Genomic DNA, 15,034 nt, shown 5'->3' with positions numbered 1-15,034 from the left:
TCCCGCATTCAAGACTAACCGTACTCGTACAATTTATCAAAAATCCCATCACAACACAGGCTGAAGCACCCTCAACCGCACCCACTACACAGTAAGACAATTCCTCTTTCGGGCAAGCCTACATACGCGTAGCGCGTGGTTTCCACCTGAATACGTCTTCCATCGCGGTTGGACCGTTGGGTGGATGGGGAACGGTTGGATGGTGTCTGGACTCGGGGACTTTCAACGTGTTTTTTGTTGCAAGATGTTTCTTGGTGCTTGATGGAGATCCTGCGCGAGTTGGCATTCTAGGTTGACTCTCGTCACAACTGTTGCAGCACCTCGGACAACGCCAGGGCCCCTAGGACTTTTTCTTATTGTGAATTCCCTTAATCCGAAGCACATTTTAACCACTTTGGTGTCGCTGGCTTCATGACCATGTAAATATTAGTCATAAGCGGCAGCTGTTTGGCCCCGGGGTCAGGTGGCTCTGCTGTCCCCGGCGGCTATTATCAAGCTTGATACAGTAATGGATATAGTGCATGGTGGATACAGTAATGGATACATGTAATGCAGAGAAATGGGCCACAGGGGCGCTTGCTTAATTAGGCCAGCATCTCCTGCCATGCCGAATTTAGTTGCGCTATGACGTGTCATGCGTAACGTTTACTGCAAATAACAGGATAGCCAATTGCTTTATCGCGGCAGTTGCATAGACCAGTCTGGACGATTGCGCAAAAATGCAGTTAACGAATATTAAAGGGAGGGATGTGAAAGGATAACCTCCTACCCTGGATATGCCAAATTTTGTTGCAACAAGGACAACAGATAAAGGCAATCGAGGGTTGTACAACACTCAAATGCACCACAGTGGGAACCGTAGTAAATATTTACGCATGTCAAAGATCTGGAGAGGCTAACGTTTTACTATGACCACAGAATGAATTTAGGCGAGTAGGACCTTCCTGCAGACAGTACGGCATTCATGGAAGTTTATCCAAAACGAAATCGCTTGCTAACGTTGGTGCAAGCAAGGTATGGGTATTTAGCACATTCGAATTCTATCAACCGGTGTTCCCGAAAGGCATCATCCGCTTGATTCAGTTTTAAACCTCCCGCTCAACACTGAACTACGGCATAAGTTATACCACAAGAAGTCTTTTACCAACTTCTATCTTCTTGGACGAGTACGAGTACATGTTAGTCCTGCGGGAGGTGGCATCCTCCCCCGCCGGTTCTGCTTGCCATACCTGGCTCCATGTAATAAAACAGAAAGCATCAATTTTTGCATTTATCTATTCATTTGTTGTGGGCTGTCTCCTGTCAGCTGCAGCGGCGTTTTGAGAACACTACGCCCGTCGTGCTGAAAAATAGACTGCACACCGCCGCTTCCGGAACATGAGGACGTTCATGTTCCTTCTCCTTCTCCTGTTTGGTAAGAGTTACAACGCAATCTTGCAGCAATCAAAGCTTACTTATCACCGTGACATTGGCTCACCTACAATTCCAGTTTGCCTTACCGCCTTGCTTGAATAATGCAATATTATTGTACTCTCCGTATTAATATACTCTCCGTATATTGCGCCGTTTTAATGCATGCTGCATTTGAATTTTGTTAAGCGGCCTTTTGCCGTGTGCGCGGTCTAATGTTTATCTCTAATTGCGCAAGACAGATCTAGTCCATCTATTAATGTACAAGGAAAGTAGTTTCCTGGTCATGTAATGAAAGGGAAAATATTGTAATTAGGCCACGGTTCCTCCACACTCCGACCGCTGATGGCATAGGTAAAGGTCTTAACAATTTTAAAGTTGGTGCCTTTTGGAGCCCAGGCAACATGTTTGCAATGGTGTGCATCACGGCATTCCTACTGTGTTGTTCCCTTCGCGTTGCCCGTTCTCCTGGCTTCCGCCCGCAGTAGCACAGCAGCAACACCTCAGCAATGCCCAGACACTGCAGCCTATCCATACGTGCAGCATAGTCTTGCGGGGCGCTTCTGGCTTTGTTGAGGGAAGCTTCTCCCTGGCAGAATTCCGTCTCCACTGCTGGTGGGGCGACCAGACTGGCACCGATACCATTGATGCCACAAACAGTAGCACGGATGCAGCTGTGAAGGTCCAGCTTGGTCGAAACTTGTTAGTTTCCCTCAAGCGTAGTGGCGGGATTCCTGATCTGTCGGGGGTTCAGAGCGACTGGAGTGCTGCAGCGCGGCCCTTTACAGCCATTTCATGGGATGATGACCCATACCACGACCCATATGATAATGCCTACCGGTCTGTAATGTCTGAGGACTGGGGCCTTGACATTGTTAACGTGCCTCACCTGCAGCTGGTGGATTCGGTGGTGTCAGGAATCCCCTTGAGCAGCGTGGGACCATTGCTGCAGATCCTCAACTGCAGCACCCTGACCACACGAAATGTAACCCTGGAAGCACTGCATCGCCCGCCAGGGGAAGCAGCTTATGGCGCAGTCCGCGTTACTGGGTTGCAATCCGCAACATTTGATGGTATCCGGTGCTCAGATGTCCGTGATGCCTTGGGTTGGGCTTGCCTTTTACTTGAGGCGCGCCCAAATGCTGCTGTTTTCATTCAGGGTAGCTTGTTCGTTAACAACTCGGTGGAATTCTATCATGGAGTGGAGTCTTCCCCGCGACCATTAAGCAATGGAGGACAGCCCTCCACCGTTGCTGAGCTACAGGTTGCATATCCTTCACCTGTGTACGCGTCCTACGATAATGGCGTGCCCACGAGCAGCATATCAGAGGAGCTGCCACTGCATGCAGTTTTATGCACCGAAGATGATGACAACAGTCCGCCTTTCACTGGCTATGGGGCAATCCTTATCATCTACCAGCTTGATGATAAAAGCCTGTGCAACCTGGAACATCCACCGGGTTCTGCTGAGATAAATGCTATTGTGGTGTTGGAGCGGACCGTCCTCAGCTACAACAGAGGAGGGTGCGGAGCAGGCATTTCCATGCGAAGTCCGTTCGCCTATGAAGCGGTATGTTTCGTGTACATACATACATACATAACATGTGCCAGCTGTGCTTATTATGGCGTACATGGCCCCCAGAGGGCCCCCTTCGTCACAACACTGTTGCAATGTCTTTTATTGCCACGATGAGCTTTCAACCTTCAACTTATTAAAACCTTTGATAGTACATACCCTTATCCTAAAGCTGTCAAGGTGGCAGGCGAGCTCAAATAAAGCAGTACTCAAAGGCTTATACCTAACCAAACTTTCCAAGTCACGCAAAGCTACCATGTGCTGCGATGCAACAGGTGTTGGGCCCCTGCACCATTGAATCCTTGCAGGTTCCTGAGTGTAGTGTGAATCGCCACGTCCTAGTTATTCTCAGGAACAGCAGCATCACGAGCAATACAGCCGACATGCATGGTGGTGGCATTCACTATCGTGACGGTTGGGGTGGAACAGTCCACCTGACCATTGATGAAGGGTCCATCCTGTCCCTCAATTCTGCTGTTACCCAAGGTGGAGGTGCCGCACTACAAGGCAGCCACATTGGGAATGTAACGATTTCCAACACGACGGTGTCCTATAACAAAGCGAACAACGGTGGTGGCTTGTTCTTTTATGCATACGGCAATCTCACAACCATCCGAGTTAGCAACAGCAACTTGTCATACAACAATGCGAGTTCATCCGGAGGAGCCATCTGGGCCAAGGCTACCACTGGGCCCATTGGAAGCATCCTTGTGAATGATGGAAGCATCTTGCGCGGTAATAAAGCAGTATCTGGAAATGGCGGAGCCATTTCTCTATCAATAGGTGGCAAAAGCACGAGTCTGAAAAGCCTCGTCGTGGATGGGGTCAGCATCCTGTCTCAGAACCAGGCCGGTCATCATGGAGGGGCGATTTTTGTAGAAGGGCAAGGCAACTGCTCCACCACCACGAATGTGCTACTCGGTGGTGGCAGTGAGCTTATCGATAACTGGGCCAGTGGAGGAAACGGTGGTGCCATGTACCTAAGCATATGCCGGCTTCGGTCCCTGAGTGTCGTAAACGCCAGCATCTCCAAAAACATGGCTCGTTGCTTTCACGCATTCGATCATTGCGACGGTGATGGTGGTGGTATATATGCATTTTTCCAGGATTTTCCAGCAGGCGGCATTTCCATTCGTGAACAGGCGGTACTTGCAAATAATACAGCTCTGCGCCATGGGGGTGCAATGTACATAGCTAGTCAACCAGGTGGAGAAGACAGCGACCGTTTTCCTGGAAATTTCTCCCTGGATAGCAGCATTCTTACGGGCAACACCGCTATTACAGGGAATGGTGGCGCTATCTGTGTGGATATCCAAGCAGACCTGTCTGCGGTGGAGTTGTCCAATACCATCCTCAAAAACAACGCTGCTGTATGCTATGACAGCGATGTGCTCGATGGGGAGTTTCCGGATGTCCTGGTGAGGACTTCCAGCGGGAATGACAGCACCCTTAACGCTGGATGCAGCGGGGGGGCCATGTATCTGGGCATGAGCAGCATGAAGAATCCATTGCTTATAACGGGAGGTTCATTCCTGGTTAACAACTCAGCTCAGCGTCATGGTGGAGCTATCTTTGTTCCCGAACGCACTCAACATCCTGGGCTAATTGTTTCAGGCGGAAGCAACGTATCTTACAACATGGCTGGGGCCAGGGGTGGAGCTATACTTCTGCAACCATTGCTGAGTGCAGATTGGCCTTTTCAGGGGTACACTCTGCTGTTTGACATGAACTCGGTTGCATCTTACAACAGGGCTGCATATGGGGGTTTCTTGTACATGTACGGCACAGGAATTGATACACAATTGAGGATTGATGGCAGCGACTTTATCGGCAACAGTGCAGTTTATGATGGCGGTGCAATATACATGATGCTCGCTCCTTTAGATTTCCAGCCGTCTCTAAATGCAATTGTGGAGCGGGGAAGCACTGTAGCCCTGAACATTGCACAAGGACAAGGTGGTGCCTTCTATCTACAAACTCACCGGAGCTTGAATCTCACCATCACCGGTGCATCCGACGTCTCCAGCAATTGGGCCATGTCTGATGGCGGTGGAATCTACGCGACAGTTACAGGAGGTGGTGTCGAAGGAGTTCTGGTTGGCGGTTCAAGTATCCTCTCAAACAACACAGCTCTATTCGGCCATGGAGGTGCCCTTGCCATTGAGGTATGAAGATAGGGAACTGGGACCAGGAGTAGGGTACGTGGTCTTGCGATAGCCGTCCAGCTGCGACTTGCCCGATGTAACCATGAATACAGTCCTCTTAAGGCATGAAAGCTTTGAGGTACAGATACCTTAATGACGGCGCAAATAGTTGAGGCGGGTACAGGATCCTTTTCGAATAAATTCAAATCCGCAGATGCTGTCCTTAAATTTCGGTTCGCCCGCCAAGCCTAGTGGCGGCTGCTAGGTGCACCTCTTGAGCAGCACTTCAGGGACACATTCGAGCTTTAACACCAGGCAAAGAGTACTCAGGGAGATGCCAAGAGAGCTGAACCCTTTTTACATTCCTCCCCCCCTCGAGCGAACGTCCTCGGGCGCCCCCGGGCATATCCCGTAGGATTTAGGTTGTTTGAGATCCCGTAGGATTTCGAGTTTGTATGTTATCGTCATTCCCCGTCCGAGATGGAGGACTTTGGTATTTACTCAGCTGGTAAACTTCTCGCCCACCCGGGCATCCACCTTTGGGGTGAGAGTATGCTGCATCGTGCCTGTTGTGTGATATGTTCGCAACTGGATTCGATCCGGAAAGTTCCCACCTCCTAGCAATTCGCACCAATGTAACCAGGCAAAGAATACTCAGGGAGATGCCAAAGACGCTGAACCCTTCTTACACGAGCATGGGAAAGTGGTCAATGCCATCTAACGGTAATTCAAACGGCGATGTCATCCAATGTGCCGCTTTACACGTGCAGCTCCCGTGTGTCGCAACGAGCAAACATTTGCCAATATTTCATGATTTGCTGGCGATGTGAACGCCAACAGGCGGTATAATGATGAGTCAGTGTTACTGATGGAGTTAAACAGTGAAGTTATAATCTGTGGTGATGTTGATTGAGCATGCAGCATTGACGTAGATGCATGTCCTGATTGGGACGCACGTGTCTCATACCCGCATTAAGCCTGCAGCTTGTGTCATCACAATCTGCACCACGCTCGCCACTATGAATGATGTTACATCCTAGACATTCGAGCTGAAATTGCAATCGCACAGAAGCTTTTAGGCCGGATACAGTAAGGCGCTTGTTAATATATTTTATGTGTGTATAACAAAGAAAAGCATTTTTGTGTGTGTGTGTTACATGGTTGGGGGTGTGTGACCCCATACCTGTAAAACTACCCATACGAGCCGAAGGCCCAAGGGCAATATCTATACGCCTAAAAGCCACGAAGAACAGGAGACACCGCACATCAGCCCAGACTAGCGTCCAAAGGGGATAACTGAATTTCGGTGAGCCCACACACGTTCCAACATCCTCGCCAGACGTACTGGTTCCCATTTCATGGCCTCCAACATGCTCTGTTGATGATCGAATCCTTCTTCAGCACGATTATCATTATAGGCTGGGCATTCCAATAACACGTGTTTTTCATCCTCAATTCGGCTATTAGTACCACAACAGTGGCAAAACCGCTGCCCCCTGGGGACATGGTACTTGCCCCTTCGTGCTCTATTTGCCTCCAAAGCCCAGCAACATAAACGAAACTGCATTAGCTTACGATGTGCTAAACGAGGAATGAAAACCTTAGCATGTGTTGGCCACATGACGGCTGCGGCTCCCGAAAAGGGCAGCCCAAATCTTATACTTGACCGTCTGCACGCTCGGTTGCTTCCCATCTGATTGGTACTCCTCTGGCAAGACAGTCAGACGCGCATGGTCCCAGCCGCTCATCAAACGCTCCCTTCGTGCTGGTATCACCGCTCCTTCGGGTAGAGGTCTACTCAACAACCAGTTAACACGCTCCTTTACCCCCATGACGTCTTGCGGAATTCCGCTCCAAATATTGCAGTCCAAGAAGGAAAACAATCGTAACGTTGAGGCTCCCCAACCCTCCCATTCCGGGTTGGTCAGAGCATCGGTTATCTCCTGCCGTAAAACTGCATGAGCAATGGGCCCCACTTGCTTTTGAAAGCGGTTCCAGAAACGGAGGATCTGTTTCAACATGTAATACTGTAAGGGGAGTTCAGCCAGCTCTGCATACAACAGCCTGTGGGATGGCCGTGCCGCCCCCACTACCTGCCTCTGAATGAATAAATTCTGCAGCTGGACTGCGCTATCATTTAACATTTATTGACTTCTTTTTCGTCTTACAGACTCAACTTGACACATGCAGCTTTTGCAGCTCGAGGCTGGGTCGTCTGGTGGTGCGAATAGAATAGTCACCTACATATGTACCAACACTATCGTATGCATGCGCCAAGGAGAATGTTTAGCGTCGGCAGCTCCTCTTAACCCTCCTATTCTTCTCATGCACATACGCACCCTGCTGCAGGCGGCTGCTGCGATCAATTCCATGTTAGTAACCGACCGTAGCCGGCTGGAGGACAACACAGCCGGCGGCTCTGGTGGAGCAATATCCCTCAACGCTTCACAACTGGTCATGCCACGCATAGCTGCCGTGACTTGGGATGGCATGAGCACCCTCATAAACAACACTGCAAGTATGAAGGGGGGTGGCTTGTATGCAGTATCGCATGCTGTCCATGTCTCCTTGCTTGGAAAAAGCGAATGGACTGACAACACAGCCCAAGATGGCGGTGGAGCTATGTACATCGAGGCCTTCAATTTGCCTGAGGAAGCCAGCTCTGTCAGGATTGGTGGTGCAAGCCAGCTGAGCAGGAACGGTGCCAAGAATGGCGGTGCGATTTACGTTAATGGATTTGCCGACATACAGGTTGGCGAGGGAAGTGACATCTCCCTCAACACCGCGAAGTACGACGGTGGAGCAGTCTTCCTGGCCCAACTCCCTTCTGAGATCCTCGTGCAGTCCAGCAGTGTGTCCAACAACACGGCTCATCGCGGTTCAGGGGGAGCTTTCTATGTAGGGACGGTGAGTGCTTGGTAGTAGTAGTGGGCCCCAGACCGCAAGGGATTACCCCAGGGTAGGGCCATCGGGCCACAACGGACCGTGCATTGCATTGGGAATCCGTCCTGATGAGACGAAAACGCACATCTTGAACAGGGCGCCTCTGTTGCATACAGGTGTATGGCCCTCCAAGTAGTTGCCTTCCAAGCTGTAGTTGCATGCATGGGTTAAGGTGCCAACACCTCATCTGTGTTATACGGATAAATATTAATCATGCAATCTACATGACCGACACGCAAGCCAACCGAATCGGGGTACTTGTGTGTCAGGCATCTGTATATGCCTGGCCTGTGCACGTGGTACACACTTTGGTCCAGTGCACATGCTTTGAGTGAGCTGTTTGCGTTACCTTATGACAATATAGTCGTTTCGACTTCCTAACTACTGAGCTTAGGGGGCCCACGCAAGCAATGACACCATCAAAGGACTCCGCTTAGTTGCCGCACATCTTGTTATAAAGAAGGATACAGTCACGCGAGGGGGAACGTTTGTATAATTTGAAGCCAGGTAAACCAGCTAGTCCCCTTGCTGTGATATTCCTCATGCATGCACTGTCCTGTATGTACCGATTATTGACTGCCTGTAGGTTGAACCAGTATTCCTGCCACACGCCACTGACCCAAGCTGCACCCTGTACGGGGACAATATGAATATCAGCATATTGAACAGTTCCTTCGTCGGGAACATTGCGGGCGTAGCAGACGGTGGAGCTTTGTATCTTAAGCCGCATGAGACCTGCAGTTCGGAAACCAGTGCATTGCTGCAGATTGACGGTTCCATTTACACCCAAAACACCGCACTGGGTGCTGGTGGGGCAATTGCAGTACGTGACGCCTCAAACTCTAAAGTTACGGTCAGCATTTCGAACAGCGCCTTCAAAGGCAACACAGCGGGAACAGTTGCTGGTGATTTTACAAGCTCGGCAAACTTCGGTGGTGCACTGATGATATGGCACGAGCCGACTGACTCAGGAGGGAACTTCACAGACGCCTGTCATCTTGCGGTTGATAATACATCTTTTCAGGGGAATAGCTGCGACGGGGGAACCGGAGGTGCTCTTATGCTTATTTCCTGTGCCTCACGATTTTCCAGATGCAACTTCACCGATAATCATGCAACACACAGTGGTGGGGCGATGGGTGCGCTACAGATGGCACGCTCTACCGCTACTCTGGGGCTTGTGACGACCTCGGCCTTTGCAGCTGTCGCCAATGGTGCTGGTTTCTCCCAGCAGGCACAAAGTATGTCCGGTCAACAGCCGAGGCTCCTGCTTGATGGTGACTTCATCACGCAGCGGCAAAACCCAACACAACGACGGATAGATGCAATTGGGAAGGATGCTGATTTGAGTAACAGCCGCCAAAACGGTCGCCGCAAGCTCTGGGATGAAACGGAATGCAGCATCAGCAGTGAAAGTAGTACCAGGTGGAATGTTAAGCTGGAAAAGTGCATTTTTTCTCAGAACTCTGCTGACCGAGAGTATGGGGGCGCCCTTTATTTGTATATGACATCGGGTAACGGCCAGATCCGAATTGCAAGCTGCTCCTTCGAGGTGAGTTCAGGAAACCAAAAATTCGCTCGTGCCCTGCTGCACGCCACTTTAGTACATAGCAAAGGAAGCTTTTATCGCATATTGATTACGGTTTTTGATTAAACGGTGCTGGGCATAAATGCTGGGGGACGAGGGGGACGTCGGTTAGCTCTGGTTATCTGCTGCCTGAGCTGCTAATAAGTGCACCGGCACAAATATAATTGCTTCGGCAACTCTGCAATAGTGGAATGATACTCACAAACCATGCCTAAAACTGACAAATGCGTTGTCAGAAGTGGAGTTGCTCATCGGCGGAACACTTGGTTGCCTGCTTAGATGGCAAGGTAGACGAAGGATTTATAGCAGTGTTTCCAATGCCGTCAAGGCGTGACTTCAGGATATTCATATGTATCATCAATGCTTGCCAATGTAATTGCAATTGAATTTGCTTTATGCAGAAAAATAGGGCCGTGCTTCAGCGTGCTGGAGCTGTTTTTCTTGCAGCGAGAGGCGCCAACGCTAGCGTTGAGGTGTTTGACTCTTCCTTTAACCGAAATGCTGCCGACCTGAGCAGTGCTGGAGCTTTATATGCATTGGTCGGCCAGGATGCCTGTGCAACACTCGTGAACTTGAGCATGATTAGCAACCAGGCTGCCGTGTCTGCCGGGGCCAGTGTGCTAGATGTACGAAGCAATGGATTTGTCCGCTTAGAGAACTCCATTGGTGGGGAAAACCATGCAGCTGGTGGTGATGGAGGCGCTGTTCTACTGCAGCTTCAAAAGGATGCGCATGCTTTTATTAGCAACTGCAACTTCAGTGACAACAGTGCAGCCGGGAATGGTGGTGCTCTGCTCGTGGACGCTAACTGCAGCTCATCGCTGTTGGTGGAAAAGAGTATCATGAACCACAACCACGCTGGCTTGTCAGGTGGTGCCATTTATGCTTTGTATGGTTCAAAGGTTGGCCAGGTAGTGAGTGGGAGTGCATTCGGTTCTCCCCCAACACCTTACACAGCTTCGAGTTGCTGTCCCGACGAATTAAATGTCGATCAGCATCTGATGCTGCAGTCTGTTTTGTTGGTGGGTAATACTGCTGGGCAACACGGTGGTGCGATATTTCTTGGATCCAATAGCGCCTTGACAATCTTAAACTCGACGATGCTTGGCAACACAGCCTGTGAAGGGGGGGGCTCCATGTCGGCGCAGAACTGCTCTTCATTAGTGCTGAGCCATAGCACCATACAGAACAGCAGTACTTCTGGCTCTGGTGGCGGGTTCTGGGCATATGGCTGCAGGCGGCTCCTCTTGGAGTATGTGAATATTACAGGCAACATCGCTAGGGTTTCTGGCGGCGGTCTAACCTTTTCGGGTCCCACGGATGACATAGCAGCAGAGGGGCTAACTGGGAACACTGCCTTAGGTGGTGAAACGCCTCAATACACGAGCATGATTGTCCATAGAGCCCGGGTCCATGATAATGCAGCTGCCCTGTCGAGTGACGCGCTAGAGGGTTGCCAAGGGAAGGATTCCTTCCAGCCCGGAGAAAAAGGAAAGGGTGGTGGTTTCTTTATAACTGGCAAGGTTGCCGGCGTGCTGAGCCTCGTGAACTTGGAGCAGCCGAATTACGCATCCCTGGGGAGCGCTATCGCATCCACGCAACGCTGCAAGCAAGCCAGCCTATCAAATGCCGCATCCAACGGATTGGTAAGAGCCTTGCGCGCCACGTGTGTGCATTATGATGTACGTGCCTTGGCTTAAAGGTAACGAGTCACATTTCCTTTAATGCATTGCGATTTATGATAACATGGGAACTCATACACCTGTCACCTGTGGAGCAGCCCATCTTTTGGTAGGACATGCCTACTAAATGCATGTTGGCTCATCACGATGCACAGGTCGGCACCGATGACGTCCGGGTGAGGAACTGGGATGAGTCCTGGGCGTTGCTTGACAGCCTGGCTACTGCAAACTGCTGGCTTCTCCAGTTGGGAGATACCTTGTTACCTTCGGTCACTTTAGATGCAGAAGGCATGACGCAACCATCCCCGCAGCAGGTACGCGCATGTGTATAATGCGGTTGCTCGCTCCATTTGGCATTTATAGCAGCAGGTTTTATTCAACCATTTATTGGTTAATTTTTCTTGGAACATACCACCAGAATATATAAATTAACTGCAGCGGTCCTTTATGGCTCCGTTAGTCTAGTAACATTTGTAACAGCAATTAATGTTTTTAGAATTTTAAGTTCTACAATTTATCGGGCAGGCAAATGGTCGGGTATGCAAGCACTGGATTAGATAGTCGTTCAGTGGGTTGGACAAAATGCTGGATTTTTCGACGGAGCTAGCGTTCGGACGTATGTTAGGGACATACAGTAGTGGCGATGGCGTGACGTCTAGATAGGGGCACCCATCAACTGTTGCTTGTGGTCTAGTGGGTTGGGGACCTTGCTACATTATGTCTGTTTACCTGGGCGATTTATCACGTTCCATCTTGCCTTCCTTTGCGGTCACTGCTGCCGGGTCCCATTCACTTCCCATTTCGTCTCTACAGAAACACACAATTTGGATGGAGGATTTCCTAGCATCAGCTCTGCAAGTATCGTGCAACGGGAAGTGGGAAATCTTGGAATCGCTGTACGATGCGGGAGAAGATGAAGCTGCAGGGCATTATGATGACGACGTACCCCTCCTGGTCAAAACGTTTCTTGCTGACTCGATTACACAGCGTGCTAATGACAACCCTGACTTTATCGCTGGTCAAGTACTAACCATGGCGACTCCAGATGGGAAATTACCTGGGGCGGCTGCTGTGGCCGCGGGTCTGTCGCAGAAATGGTTTGATCAGCTCCTCAGCCAGCTTTCTAGTTGCATGCGCAATCAACAACCAACAAGCGACAAACAACATTCAGCCATGCGACAACAATCATACCTTGCGCTTCCAGCAGCATACATGGGTTTGCGTCTTTTGGACACGGACTTGGTGTACAGTCAGCGTCTACAGCTCCAGCCCGGGTTCGCTGTCAACCTCACTGCACAGTTGTACGACATGTCAGGCCAGGCCGTTACTTGGGGTAGGTAGTTGTTTGTCTTCTTGCAGAGCCAATAAAAATTCGTTACAAAGATCCCAATATTCCGTGCTTATCCTGGTACCCATTCTGATAACGATCGAATTGTCATATGTGTACATATGTATCCGTTGTAATGCACGTATGCACGTAACCACAGTTTCAAAAATTGTGGCAAACTTCCAGGTTCCACGGTTAGGGCTCATGCGCATGTGTTCCCATATACAAACCAGCTTATACAGCTGGAACAAACGGAATAATGCTCTAATTTTAATCTACATGCAGACATGGCACCATCAACTATTACCCTGGTGCTTCGGCCACGGTCTGCGTCAAATGCGTTTTACAATCAGACGGCAGCGGATGGAAGCGTACCCTGGCTTGACAATGACGTGGCCAACCTGGATCCTGGCCTGAATAAAAGCTTGACAGTGTCTGTAGTGAACGGGTCAGCGACATGGGAGGGAGTCAAGACGTTAGCGTGGCCCGGCTACTACAGCCTCATACTGCTGCTAACAACTAATGACTCATCATTCGTCAAGGTGGGCTACGGGTGTTAGGCTGGCTGAGTTCATCAGAATGCACGACTCTGTGGCTGGGGTTGAGACCGCCCGCTGCCTGCCGGTTCTGGGTACAAATAGTGTGTTTGTGTGTGTTACACCTAGAGTTGCGTTACCCTCCAAACACAGTGTTTTTAAAAGTGGTTACTAGTGACCAAATGGTTGCTGAGAAAATAATTCCTTTCCAGAAGGTGGTCACTAGGAAATGTTTCGAGTCACCTGGCAGTAACCAGGTGGTCGCCAGGATATTGGGCCACATACCCCCTTAGTGACCACCTAAATAGTCTTTTGACGCTTGGATGGGAGCAGTGATACTTCACTGAGCTATGGGAGCACGTTGCCGTACATAGAGTCAAAGTTGGATCTTCGGGTGTACGGTTCTAGTGGGCTCCTGTTCAGCATACTCGCTGGGGAAAAATTGTGTAAGGTGGTTGCCAAGGAAAACCCCCACGGTAACCACTTGGTCACTAAAAAATTACCATCGGTGAAAAATTTTAAAAACACTGCCTCCAAAGGTGTAACGGGCCTATACTAGGCGGGAGCCCAAGGGCCAGTCGAAAGACTGTCCGAAAGAAATAGATATCGTAAAAACGCGTAAGAAAAAACTAATATCCTATCGCTCAAAAAGGAAGATTACGCCAAAACCTAACCGAACTGTCCAGACTGTTATGCGGTAGCGGTGCGCCTATGCATTTTGAGAGGCTCCTTAACCAGCTTCAGCTGTTCATCAAATTCGCTCGATGTGGTTATCTGCTACCTACAATCTTGTGGTCAGTTTCGTGTATGTCCCTTGGGAAATGTTTGGCGTGAATATGCAATCTTATATGCCCAGGCACATTATTAGCGCCAAGAAGTGTTGTCAACCCCCGTGCTGCGGCACGCTACTACTTAGCCATGGCTGCCCGCATAACTAATACCGCACTGCAGGTTGCACCGTTGGAGATGGAAGTGGAGGTGCTGCCTTGCGGGGTCGGGCAGACGCTTGACCTTTCGCACAGCAGTTACAAAACATCATGGACAGGCTGCAGGGCTTGTCCGCCTCAAGAATACGGGCTGTGGCAGGACGATCGACCGTGGCTAACAGCGATCATACCAAGTTCCGTGGATGCAGATGCTGCAGCTGCTGCCGACAGCAGTAGCAGTTTGATCCCTTACTTCAAATCTATGAACATAACCCTTCGTGCGCAAAACTCAGCATGCATGTTATGTCCCGCAAACGCGCTCTGCCTGGGTGGAGCTGTGATAGTGCCGGCACCAGGTATGTCTCGCAATCGTCAGCGGAACTGACGGTTGCCCCTTGTGGATCAGCCACACCAAGCGAGCCGCAATGATAAGCCCGGCCTTTTTAGCTATGATAACCCCGCGTGCCCGCATGAAAGCCAAACTACCGTCCATGGGGACCCCCGGCTTTTATAGACACCCCTGCACGTGCATGTGGAACTTGTACCTTGCAACTTCCGCAAAAGAAGTCTGCTGGGGAAGGACGGCTGCCGACGTGGTACCTTGCTTTGCATGTGTTGACTTCCATCGTTAGGTTTTTTGCGAACTTGTTTGCACATTTGTTTTGTTAATTTAGGGTTTTAGGGTTTTTTTATATATCAACCAAAGAATATGATGATCTGGGTGCAAGTGGTCAAACATGGGTAGGGTTGGCACTCATCTAAAGTCGTTTTTCTAATCTAATTATTTCTCTTGAGAATCTCAATGAGAATTTAGAAGGTCTTTTTTGGCACTTGAGGAGACGGTTGGGTCGTTATCTAATGTACGGCACTATAACTCTTTATAAATCGTTAGAAGCCATGTA

At 49.9% G+C, this 15,034-nt stretch overlaps 3 protein-coding genes across 3 annotated transcripts; all 3 read left to right on the top strand.

Moving 5' to 3' along the window:
• Positions 1-1,377: 1,377 nt before the first annotated feature.
• Positions 1,378-5,157, top strand: VOLCADRAFT_96556 (uncharacterized protein; the record flags this gene model as incomplete). Its single annotated transcript, XM_002955619.1, has 3 exons — positions 1,378-1,414; positions 1,896-2,980; positions 3,295-5,157. The coding sequence occupies 3 exons, from the start codon at positions 1,378-1,380 to the stop codon at positions 5,155-5,157; spliced, it is 2,985 nt and encodes a 994-aa protein (XP_002955665.1).
• A 1,803-nt stretch (positions 5,158-6,960) lies between these two features.
• VOLCADRAFT_96555 (uncharacterized protein) lies at positions 6,961-12,684 on the top strand (the record flags this gene model as incomplete). The annotated part of the gene is made up of 7 exons (XM_002955618.1): positions 6,961-7,053; positions 7,480-8,037; positions 8,660-9,625; positions 10,063-10,575; positions 10,810-11,307; positions 11,499-11,657; positions 12,157-12,684. 7 exons carry the CDS (start codon positions 6,961-6,963, stop codon positions 12,682-12,684), a joined length of 3,315 nt encoding a protein of 1,104 aa, XP_002955664.1.
• A 273-nt stretch (positions 12,685-12,957) lies between these two features.
• Positions 12,958-14,517, top strand: VOLCADRAFT_96554 (uncharacterized protein; the record flags this gene model as incomplete). Its single annotated transcript, XM_002955617.1, has 2 exons — positions 12,958-13,212; positions 14,158-14,517. 2 exons carry the CDS (start codon positions 12,958-12,960, stop codon positions 14,515-14,517), a joined length of 615 nt encoding a protein of 204 aa, XP_002955663.1.
• Positions 14,518-15,034: the final 517 nt, after the last annotated feature.

Source organism: Volvox carteri (assembly GCF_000143455.1).
Source record: "Volvox carteri f. nagariensis unplaced genomic scaffold VOLCAscaffold_53, whole genome shotgun sequence".
Taxonomy (NCBI): domain Eukaryota; kingdom Viridiplantae; phylum Chlorophyta; class Chlorophyceae; order Chlamydomonadales; family Volvocaceae; genus Volvox; species Volvox carteri.
Note: the sequence above shows the minus strand (reverse complement) of the source record. Positions and strands in the feature narration are given on the sequence as shown.